The following is an 11,616-nucleotide window of genomic DNA, read 5'->3' on the forward strand; positions in this document are numbered from 1 at the left end:
GGGGGGTCTGACATCCCCTCCCTCTGTCTATGCCATATACCCTATCGGCCCATCCCCATTCTCCAAGTGTTAAAGTTTGGAAGAGGTTAACAAAACAAAAAAGAACCATCATCTAACAAGGTGTGAATGGAGAGATGCAACAGGATATGGTAGTCTTTCAGCAGAGCCAAAAGAAGAATTTGTTATTTTACAAACTTCTTCAACAAAGGAAACAATAAGTTCAGGCTAAAAGTTAAAATCCAAATTAGAAGAAAACAATGGTTTAATGGTTGTGAAGGCACACCTGTACATTTTTCCTAACATTTGAATCCTCAGAAGGACCAGCTGCAGAAAGTCTTTGCAATTTCTTTTCTGATCTTTTGAGAAGACCAGTTATTTCATGGGTAAGAGCCTCAATACGACGCTGATCTTCCTTACCATCTCCAAATGATGGCATTAACGCTTTGGCATGAGCTTTGGCTAGCTCAGCCATCTTTGTTCGGACCCGTTGCACATTACCCGTGATTTCTTCAGACACATCCACCCACGCTGGCGGTAGACCTACTGTAACTGGACCATTACTGCAGCAGGGAAACAGCATGAGATCCAGAGTAGGGGGAACCATTAAGGACATCCATAAAATCTAGGAAGTATATACTTACTCAAAAAGATGTAGGAAGTATATAAAGAGAAAAGATATGAAAATTTAAGGAAGCTGCTATAGGAAACGGTTCAAAGGAGATTTAAATAAGAAGAATTTCTTTTCAAAGTTTATACTATGACAAATGACAAGGCTTCATCAAAAGTTCATATTTAAATAATTACTAGGTATCCCTCTTCAAATCTTTGCAGTTGTTCCAGTTGTATAAGCTCCATACTTCCTCTATGTTTCTCTTTTCACCAAAAATTCTGCACTATGCTTCAGACATAGATAAACTTTCTTTCCTCTTGCAAATCCAACCCCAAGCAGAAAGAGATAGGAAGTTCAAAGTGCCATTTGCTCCTTAGAACTATGGACAGGGAATTCTAATGATCCAGGTGCCCCTTCCGTTTCAATACATCATGCCGGGGGTGTTAATGGAGGTCAAAAGAGTGTGGTTAAACCTGATCTACAAAGAGAAAAAAGTATGTGCAACATGTTTTTCTTGAATGTTCCTTTGTCTTTTGTTTTTTAGGGGCATGAGTATTCTCCAATCTAGAGATGAATTTTCATGGGCGACGGTGACAATTTTCCTGTTGCAAATTGCACCACGCTGAGCACAGATCAAGTTAATTATCAGAACTTCATCTGAGTAAGCTCCACCAATTATCCTCCTTCACGAATAGCTGATTAAGCAAAACTTCATTTGAATGTATTATATAGCATCACAGTGCACTCATCAATTCAATAAGCTCTTACAGGAACAAGAATTTTGAGACAAGATTAAACCATTAAAATTACACAATTTGTAACAAGAAAAGTTAGCAACTTGGACTTAGCAATGCCTAGCACTTCAATCACCTATCATCAAATAGTTGAGCTTTTCCTCGGCATATATCATAATAACAGGAATTAAACAAATAAGTTCCCGTAGCTATCCGTTAAAGTTACTTCCAGATTTGATCTAGCACAAATAGCCCCAAAACTCATAATTTTGATACACGTCACTAACCTAAATAAATTATTTGGGAACAAATTCAGAGGCAATAAGTGAAAATTCAAGGACCTATATGCAAACCTGGAGGTTCCCGGATCTTCTGTACTGAGAGGAGCATACGATCGATTGGAATTAAGCAACGACGTCGTTGCCAATTCGATCACCGGCCCACTACCATGACCCGATGACGTGGACGGCGAAGAACCCGCAGGGACCCGAACACTTCTCAACGCATCTCTATACTTCCTAAACAATATCGTTCTATTTCTCGACGCCATTGACGTTTCTGCACAGAATCAATAAAAATGCCTACAGATCACTGATTCCTCTTCTACTTAGATCTGAAATTGGAATTTGTTTGTAGACGCGTGTATCATAATCAGTCCGGGTTTGGATCCAACTTGAATTAAATTCCGGATCTCTTGATCGGAGATCGGTGAAATGGAATTTCCGGTAATGATGGAGTCGTGTTAAATTGGGAGCGAGTTCGAAGCTTCCAACTTCCAAGCTAAGTTTTGAGGAAGATGAACCAAAAATGAAGGACGAACCGGGGTGGGGGGTGGGGTGGGGGTGGGGTTGGGGGTTGGAGGTGGGGTGGGACACGCACTTTTGGTCGGGTGTGTTGATCCAGCCTTTTATGTATTTTGATTTAAAAGAAATTTTATTTTTATAAAATAGAAATAGAGAATGAAACTAAAAATATTTATAATAATTTCATTGTAAGTATATGCTTAATTTTATTTTTACAATACTTAATTAACATATACATTTGATATGAACCGCTATTGATTTGCTATGAGATGTTACCAATGTACATGATATATTTGTACTTATAAATTATAATACCATCCCTTATTTTTATTTTTGGAGATTTTATTTATTTCAGGTATATTTTAATAACGATAAATAAAATTTATATATTATTTAATTACGAATAAAAAATAATTCTAATATATACTATTATATCTATAGATGGTCTTCAATTTGCAACTATTAATTGCGTAAGGAAAAGGAAAAAAACATTAAGATAAGTATTTATTATTAAGATGCTACTTGTTTTCAACTTGTGTTTGTTTGGACTAAAATAAAAAAGAGCATTAAGAGAAGTATTATTATGATATTTTGGACTTTAGTGGTATTAATAATTCAAAAGAATTACAGAAGAAATAACTTTATATAATTGGAGGTCAAATAAATAAATAAATGAGCAATAGCTGTGTTTCTAAAAAGACAATAAAAGGTGTGTGGAAGACAAGTCTCATCTTTCTTTTTTGGTAGAATTTCACATTTTCACCTGCTTAAAAGGCCTCAGCTACCTCCTCTTCATCATCTGCTTCTTGTTCTGCGTCATCTTCATCCATTCGTCGTCGTTTCGTGTAACCAAAATCGCACTCCGTTTCTCAAATCACACACCGACACTCCTTACAATTCACAAATCGTCAACCCAACCCTCTCTCCTAACGATTGAGTCGAATTGGTACTTGAATTTCACTGTTTCAAATCAGAATCCAGCTTAATCCTTTCAAATTCATAGTGAAGTAAAGCAAATATGGATGCTGATTCATGGAGTGCTCGTCTTTCTTCTGCTTCCAGGCGCTACCAATCCGCTTTTCAGTCTCGATCTGGTAAGTTTTCTTCCCTTAATTTTGTAGGATTATTGCAGTAAAGTTTGGATTTTTGTGCGATTTATGTGGTTAAATTTGGTGTAGGAATGAAATGGGAAAATCTTGACGCGGAAATGTTGATGGGTTTTGAGGAAATTGAGGTGGACGACGATATAAGAGAAGAGTTCCCTTGCTGTTTTTGTTCGGAGTATTTTGATATTGTTGGTTTATGTTGTCATATTGATGATGAGCATCCCGTTGAGGCCAAGAATGGGGTATACCTCTCTTTTTTGTTCAGTTATTGTGTAGTTGATCACCCTTTGCTGTTTTCCCATTGTTGAAATATTGGATATTGTGTCATTTTACACTTAGAAGTTTAAAATTCTTTCAGTTATTGAAAGATAGAGCGTCGTGTTAAATATTTAGGTTTACTAGCTGACATTTTAAGCCATGATGGCATGACTTGATACGGTTGCCTTTGTTTGATGGCATTACTTTTTGATGTGTACTGGTCGCACGTTCTTGAGTGGTTCAGAAGCATGTTTTTGCCTCTGACAATTGTTCTAGTATTTCTAAATGTCTGTGAAATCATGCTAGAGAAGTTTCTTCCATTGCTCATGGTCGAGATTACTTCGGATGAAAACACGAATGTTTTGTTGTCCATCCAGAAGTATGTTGTGGACTGCTTATATGCTAACTGTTCCTTGAGCTGGTATGTTTTTATCTCTGTCATTTTTCCTCTTAGGAGTTCTGGCGCAGGGATGGGGTAGTCCATCTTAACTTGTAGATATGGTAGTTTTTTCCTGTCTGGATTTTTTTTCTTCTAATTTTGCTGATTTGAGTGTTGTGTCAATAATATCTGTGCCATATGGAAGCTCTTTCTAAAATTAATCCTCACAGTCGGCTTCTTTGTGTAGGTGTGTCCAGTTTGCGCTATGAGGGTGGGCGTTGACATGGTTGCACACATAACCTTACAGCATGGGAATATCTTCAAAATATCCTTTATTCAGTATCTCAATATCGTTTTTGTGGTTCATTCTTGTAGTTTCCTTTTGCTGCTTCTTTTGTTTGTAAAATCAGAGGAGGTAGCAATGTCTTGTGGCCCTTGTGGCAAAATTGTCACTTAACACAAGAATGTAGGAGATAGATTTTTCAATAACCTTGGGTATGGTAATCACAATTCCTAACTTTTAAAGTTCCACCAGATGTTTTCTTTTTATCAGGAAGTTCCTCCAGATGTTTAGAGCATTTTATTTAGTTTCGAGGTTTGCTGTCATAAATTGGAGCAAGAGGTCCTCCCTCAGTTGAATAACGTCGAACTCTTCCATTTTCTCATTTTTAGAATGTGTTCAATGGAGCTACTGAATCGAGATGGTTGACTGTTTAGGTAATACTCTGGGGGCTGTCGGCCACTCGACATAAGCTCTTAATTAGTATTCTTTTTTACGGTTTCTGTATGTCAGTTTCTTTTTGAGAGCCTTTAGGATGAGGTTCTATAGTTTGGTGCTAACCTCTGTTTTCCTCTCCTGGAAGAGTACAAAAGTATGTCCTCATGTTCTGATTCCTTTCTCGGCTTTTTGGTGAAGATGTAGTATGTAACATCTGTCCTTATCTTTTGGGCACTTTAAGTTCTTTTAAACCTTCAGCAAGTCGAAAGCGAGCTACTAAATCCCGCTCTCACTTTCCGTAGGCATCTTCATCTCAACTTATTTATCAAGGCACACCTTCACATGCATCTTTGACCTCAGCTCATATGTTGAACAATGTTGTGTTTCATTCCACGTGAGTTCATTAGAACTTTTCTCAGTAGGCTTCGGAATGTGTCATTTATCATGGTCCTGGGACCCAAGAATCATTTTTTTGTTACACATAGAACATCACTCTATTGCAGATCTCGGAAAGCTGATACTCTTGTTTAGGTTGTGTAACTTCATAGTTGTGATCAGTAGTGACAAGACTCTGGAGTTTTTCTTCCTTTTTTGCAGGAGTTGGCGTTGGGGTTGGGGTTGGGGATGGGTAACTGGATTGGGAAAAATGTTTCCCCCTTTTTATCGAGATGTATATAATTGAAATCAAACTGCAAACTACATGTCAATCTCCTGCTTATAGATGAATATCGAAGTTAAGAAATTTTAGGCGACCTAGGGGTTGTTGGGATCCCATAAACATGATAAAAGGTAGATCAACATTATTTATGGGGAGTTCGTTTACTTTTAAAAATCCTGATATCATGAGAAACAGAGAAAGGAAGTAAAGTTTGCCATATGGTCTGGTTTAATATTTTCTTATTATGCCTAGTGGTAGCTTGTGGCATCATACAGAAAAGTTGGATAAAAATTGAAATAACGAATTATCAAGTTCATTTGGAGTTCTATCAGTTGGTTGATATGGAAATCTGGAACAGAGTTGTAGAATTCAGAGGTAAAAGTTTGGGGTTAAGGAAGGGTTAAATCACGCTGGTAATGGTTTAACTTCCATTTTTTGCGGAGGCCACGGTCTCCATTTGCTCCTCCCGTCTTCTGCACTTATTTTACAAAGTCTATATCCATGGGGGAGTATGACTATGAGTGACTCCAAATAGCTACTTTGAGTTCCTTGACTTGAGCTTACATGCAGCGCAAGAGGAAATCTCGCAGAGCTGGTTCTCATTCAACACTTTCCTTGTTAAGGAAGGAACTGCGAGAAGGAAATTTGCAATCTCTTTTTGGAGGGTCTTCTTGTATAGTTTCCTCAACTAGTGCTGCACCAGACCCCTTGCTGTCATCGTTCATTTTGCCAATGACTGATGATTTCAAGAGTGCTCAAACGCATTCTCCTGCTGAAACAATCTCAGCCAAGAAAAGCTCAATAGTAACTGCGTTTGAAAGGTATGCATTTTATCATTGTCTGTGCTCTGGTTACAGTAGCTCCTTATAAACACTTGTATAGAGCTGCTATCAACATGCATAATTAACTGCAAAATCTTTCAGAAAAGGACTTTGTACTAAAAGTTCTCCCAAAAGAACATGTCTGCTCAATTAATTATTTGTAGTGGTATCGCTTCTCGGTAAATAAAGCTCTAAGTGCAAGAGGACCCAGATGCTTGAGTTATGGCTTTGTCACCTCACCCTTAGTGATAGCTTTAGAATAGAAATCAGCTATGGTACTTGTGGAAAGATTGTGTGCGATCACCTCTATCATCGGGGTGAAAGTGCTAAGGATGTGCTGTGTGAATATTCTCCAGTCCCAAGCTATTTGTCTTTAACCTTTTTTGACTTGGTTCTTTTGATGCAATTAATTCCACAATATTTCTTACGAAATAGAAGAAAGATCAGGACTCCAATAATAATTTGGTGTGATACTGGGTACTAGCTTCTTTATCTTTCCTAAGCGGCCACAACTGGAACATGCATTGGTTGCTTTTCTGCTTCTGGAAGCCTGAAAATAGAGGTCAACCAAGCCACTTGTAGAAAGATTGTGGGCGACACCCCTAATTGTTGGGGAAAGCACCGTGGGTGCTTGTAGTTTCCTTTTGTTCCAAGCTGTTTGTCATATAACTTTTTTGACTAGGTACAGGTACTGCAACTAGTTTCATGTTTTTTGAAAAGAAGAAAGACATGCAATGTAACATTAATTTGTTTATGTAATGCATGTCCATTAGCTTCTGCTATCTTTTCTAAGCGACCACAATTGGAACTTGTGTTATTTCTCATGAAGTATTTGTTCTACTGCTTTTCTTTTTATCGACCAGAACAGGAACTTGCACTGTTTTTTAATAAAGTAAATATTCTACCATTTTACTGTAAAGTCTTCATATTCATGATCCATTTGCTGCGAACATTTTCCTTGATCCTCTTTATCTTTCTTTCCTTTTATAATGCTTCGTGAATATCTCCAGTATCTTCTGTAATCTGTTCTTTACTTTAGCTTCACAAAATGAGTACATGTACTGGGATATTATGTGCAGAGATACGCCCAACATTCTATCTTTGATGACATTAAATGGTGCCCATATCTTGAATATGTTGTTAGGTGGAAGTGCCGCTCTTTGTGTTTGCATTTTGTGAAACATTACAGGATTGGTGGGGATATTCTGTTGTTTGAGTGTGGCTGAGGAAATGGGCCATTGCAAGGCTGAAAAGCATATTGAGCTATACCTGCTAAACATAAAAGAGAGACTTTTATATCTCTGCGAATGTGTGATGGAATTGTTCATTTGTTTTGCGGAGTTTATTTTATGCTCTTCCCTTGTATTAGAAAAAAGGCCTTTTGATTTGGGAGAAAAGATAAGAGTACATTGCTATATGCTTTTACGTTAATGAGATAAAGACAAGTTATCAGATAATGTCAGCCTTTTGGCTTTTGTGACATTTAATAACCCCCTTAACCCCCCCCCCCCCCCTAAAAAAAAAAAAAAAAAAAACATAAGCCGAGGTTTTTTTTTTAAAGAAAGGAGCAGAGAGCACTTAATCCTATACAAAATAAAAGATGATATTTGACAAGAATCACCATCTTCTTGGATATTCTGACATTTGAACACCCCCCCAAAAACAATTTAGAAAAAGAGGTACGGAGAAAACTTAATCCTATACAAAATAAGAGATTCTTTGACAAGAGTCATCACCTCCTTGGGTATTCCCTAGTGTTCAGGTAAAGGAGATTAGAATTGTTTCATGCTTTTTTTCTGAAGCTATTCATGAAGAAGTAGATTGGATTTAATCCACCAGAATATTCACATGTAGTTCCCCTGATAATGAACTTCGACATGTGGAGCATAGGATAGTCATGTGAAAATATTTTGAAGGTAGTCAGCATGAAAGAACACAGAGGCGGATGGAGCTTTTTAACAATGTGGTCAATTGAACGTAATATTTTCGACGTAACATACATACATATATATTATATATATGTGTGTGTGTGTGTGTGTGTGTGAAAAATCACTAAAATTTCAACAAATATAAAATTTTGAACCCATAATTTCAAAAATACAATGAGTTCGGCGCTAAGAATATTTCTCCAGTCCCTTATCATCTGGATAATCAGACTATCTCAGCATATGGGAATTCGCTAGGGAATTGATTTAACTCATAGAAGGCATACACTAGTTTTAGCTGACAATAACTAACCAAAGAAATCTGGATTAATCCCACTTTTTGTCCCTTTCCTTTCTTAGGGAGTAAATGGTTGAATCCATTAAGTTCCGCCTCTCCGTCTCTGAAAGAAGATGTTCATGTTACCTGCAAATAGCTTTTACTTAAAAAGGATTTTTCCTCCGATGAATAGAATCTATCAATAGCTTTTCTTAATTGCTACTGGTCTGGCTTCTTTCCTTCTGCCACATTCTTCAATCAGTGAAAAATAGAGTTTTGGTCTTACTGTCCAGTCCTTACAATATGATCATTCTGGATGTCCAATTGAAAGGAGAAAGTATGACCATTCCAATCAATCATGTCTCTTTATGTTGTCACTATTAACTCATGAATGAATTTGTTACAGCAGTTGCTTAAGTGTGTGAAATACAGGCAGCACCAACTAGTTAGGACTAGAGCTTAGTCGTGCTGGTACATTTACATTAGGCTGATTTTTTTCAAGGAGTCTTTTAGATTGTTTATTGGAAAGTTGCATGTCGGTAGAAAATAGAAAACCTTAGTTGATAGAGAACCCAACTTTGTTTCAAAACACAACTTATTTAGGAATGGAATGAAGTCCAAATGGAGTGGAAGGGACATGGAATTCATATAGCCAACCAACTAGTTTGCAATTGAGTCGTTGTTGTTATTGTCTAAATGCTGGAATGATGATGCAATTTGCAACCTGGATTTGTTTTGCTTGTGCTGAAGTATCTGGTTTACTGCTTTTGAGCTGCTTCCACTGAAGCAAGATAAAGTTGGAAAAATTTTGCGTGCATAATTTTCTCCTTCAATATGTCATGCTTGAGGGATTAGTTCTCAATTGGGATCTGCTGGACTAGCTCTTATTGGCTTCTATCAACTACTTGTGCTATGACCAGATCATGTTTACACGGAATGGAGGAACCCTTATTCCTTTGACATTTAACTTCTATGTTTTCTGTTCTAGTATAGTTTACCTTGGCGATATCTTTAGTTATTCAGTTCATCCTATATAAAAAATTTAAAAAGAAGCAGAAGAAAAGGTTATCATGTTTGATGCTCTTTTTTGGGCTTTATTAATCCGAGAGAAAGAAACAGGAACATGAGATCTCTTTATCATGAGCATATCATCTCAGTTGTGCCTTTGGTTTAGGATCTTTTATATCTAGATTTGGTAGCTTGCATCTCTTACGTTGTATTGCAACTTACTTTGCAGAAAAGTTCAACCCCCATTGTCAATCAAAGATCAAGAAGAGAAGGCGAAGAGGAGTGAGTTTGTTCAAGGATTGCTATTGTCCACCATTCTGGATGATAATTTATGAAAGGTTGACTAGGCTGCCGGCCCCCCAGGTTCACCAGCTTACTGATAAAGCCGCGTGGTTAGTGGTCTGTCCTAGTGCGCATGGTGGTATTATGTAATCCAACCGTGGAATAAGATGTAGTAATCCATGTAATTTATCTTGTAGAATTTAGTTGATATGCAGCGGAGTCATGTATCTCCTTTTTATTGCAGTTCATGCGACGATAAAGAATACAATAAACGTTCAAGTTAGTGCTTTACTGCAATTTATAAGTATTTATTATTTGAACCAATGTCGTAAATGTTTGTATTGTAGAAGAACTGGGAAGAAAATGAAGTACAGCAAGAACATAGATAAAATTGGGTAGGAACTAAAATACAGCAAAAACATAGATATAGGATATTGAACATCCTAGTAATTGGACGTAAATGCAACTGGAATTTCCTAGTTATAGTGGGAATTTTTTAGATAAACCTCTTAAAAGATTGATGTCATGGCTTGCCATACCATCATGCCACGTAGGTATCACTTAGGCTTATATTTTTGCCATATGGGAATCTTACATATTACATATACTAGCACATGTGGGAAGCTTCTAGAGAAATATGGAATTATTAGGAAAGTCCTTAGAAGATTTCTATGTAGCAAATTCTAGAGAACGGACTTACTTGTAAATAATAAGGGCTTTGTGTAATAATTGTTATTTACTCATTAGCCCCCTAGGAGACTAGTATACAAAGGGGCTATTCAATTGTAACTCATCAAGAAAACTAATCAAGTTCTCTCTAATACAAAAGCTTCTTTTGGCAATTCTCCTATGTTCTAACATTTCCTTAGCGATCTTTAGTGTAGTAAGGCGGACTTGGCATAGCAGGATCGTGAGCAAGTTGTCAAGTGCTGCACGTGCGCTTAGTTCAAGACTAAAGGCGTGACAACGTGGTATCAGAGCAAGGTTATGATTAAAGGAATGTTAGAAAGAATACAAGAGATTGCTAGAAGGAAGCTTTGTAGGGAACCATGGCTAGGATTATCAAGGGCGTGGTACTTGCAAAAGGGGCAAATGTAAAGGTCCCTAAGCAAAAGGAGTATGGCGATGCATGGGACGCGCACGAGTTGGACGACTTACTTTGGAGGATGGACAAGTACTTTGAGGTAATCGAGGAGGATGACGAGATTGTGAAGGTACGCAACACCTCAATGTACTTGACCGAGGTTGCCGCTCTGGGGTGGCGTCAGAAGTGTGCCAACATAGAAAAAAGGGCTATGCAAGATTAAGGCGTGAGAGCAATTCAAAAAGGAGTAGAAGAGAAATTCTACTCGATGAATGTGGTGTACGATGCTGGGTGAAAGCTAAAGGAGCTCCGACGGACAACCAGAATTCGGGAGTATGTGCGCGAGTTCACTACCTTAATACTGGATATCTCGTTGTTGTCCGAGTAAGATTCCTTTTTCTACTTCATGGGTTGTAGAATTGGGCAAAACAGGAGTTAAGAAGACATCAAGTAGCCAACCTTAACGAGGCCATAGCGATAGCTGAGTCGCACGTTGACTTCAAAATGGGGCCTGCCAAGTCCAAAGAAAAAGAAAACAACTCTGAGGAGGGTGGGGGAGATCATGACAAGGACAAGGGGAAAGGCATAGCTGATGTATAGAAGGGCAATGGCAAGGGGCCATCCCATAACGGATAGGGGTCCAAGAGAAGCAGCAAGGGCCGGAAAATGGTAGCGAGTACGTGCCTAAAGGAGGGTGCTACTTCTATAAAGGATCACATCGGGCAAGTGATTGCCCAGAAATGGGGAAGCATGCAGCAATGATCGGGAACTTTGCTCGGGCACTAAGGGTGACACAGGAGAAATCGCTTGCATTGGAGGGGATGCGCTTGGAATCTAAGCCGAAAGTAGGGGATTTTAGAGCCTACCTTGGCGCCATGCAATGGAGCATGGTGTCAGAAAAAAATGTTAGGCGGGCATAGTTGAAGTGGATGGCGAGTTACAAAGTGGTGGCA

At 38.1% G+C, this 11,616-nt stretch overlaps 2 protein-coding genes across 2 annotated transcripts in view; one reads left to right on the forward strand and one right to left on the reverse strand.

Moving 5' to 3' along the window:
- LOC109222402 (syntaxin-43-like) overlaps positions 1-2,163 on the reverse strand; it is a 4,929-nt gene extending 2,766 nt beyond the window's left edge. The window contains exons 1-2 of the mRNA XM_019386793.1: positions 1,698-2,163; positions 284-560 (exon numbers count right to left, since the gene is read on the reverse strand). Coding sequence (XP_019242338.1) covers positions 284-560; positions 1,698-1,894 — 474 coding nt within the window. The 5' untranslated portion in view covers positions 1,895-2,163. The remainder of the gene's footprint in view (positions 1-283; positions 561-1,697) is intronic.
- Positions 2,822-9,870, forward strand: LOC109222492 (protein DEHYDRATION-INDUCED 19 homolog 3-like). Its single transcript, XM_019386873.1, has 5 exons — positions 2,822-3,241; positions 3,326-3,495; positions 4,138-4,215; positions 5,831-6,087; positions 9,527-9,870. The coding sequence occupies exons 1-5, from the start codon at positions 3,166-3,168 to the stop codon at positions 9,630-9,632; spliced, it is 687 nt and encodes a 228-aa protein (XP_019242418.1). The 5' UTR covers positions 2,822-3,165; the 3' UTR covers positions 9,633-9,870.

The sequence above is a fragment of the Nicotiana attenuata genome, chromosome 1, assembly GCF_001879085.1.
Source record: "Nicotiana attenuata strain UT chromosome 1, NIATTr2, whole genome shotgun sequence".
NCBI lineage: Eukaryota > Viridiplantae > Streptophyta > Magnoliopsida > Solanales > Solanaceae > Nicotiana > Nicotiana attenuata.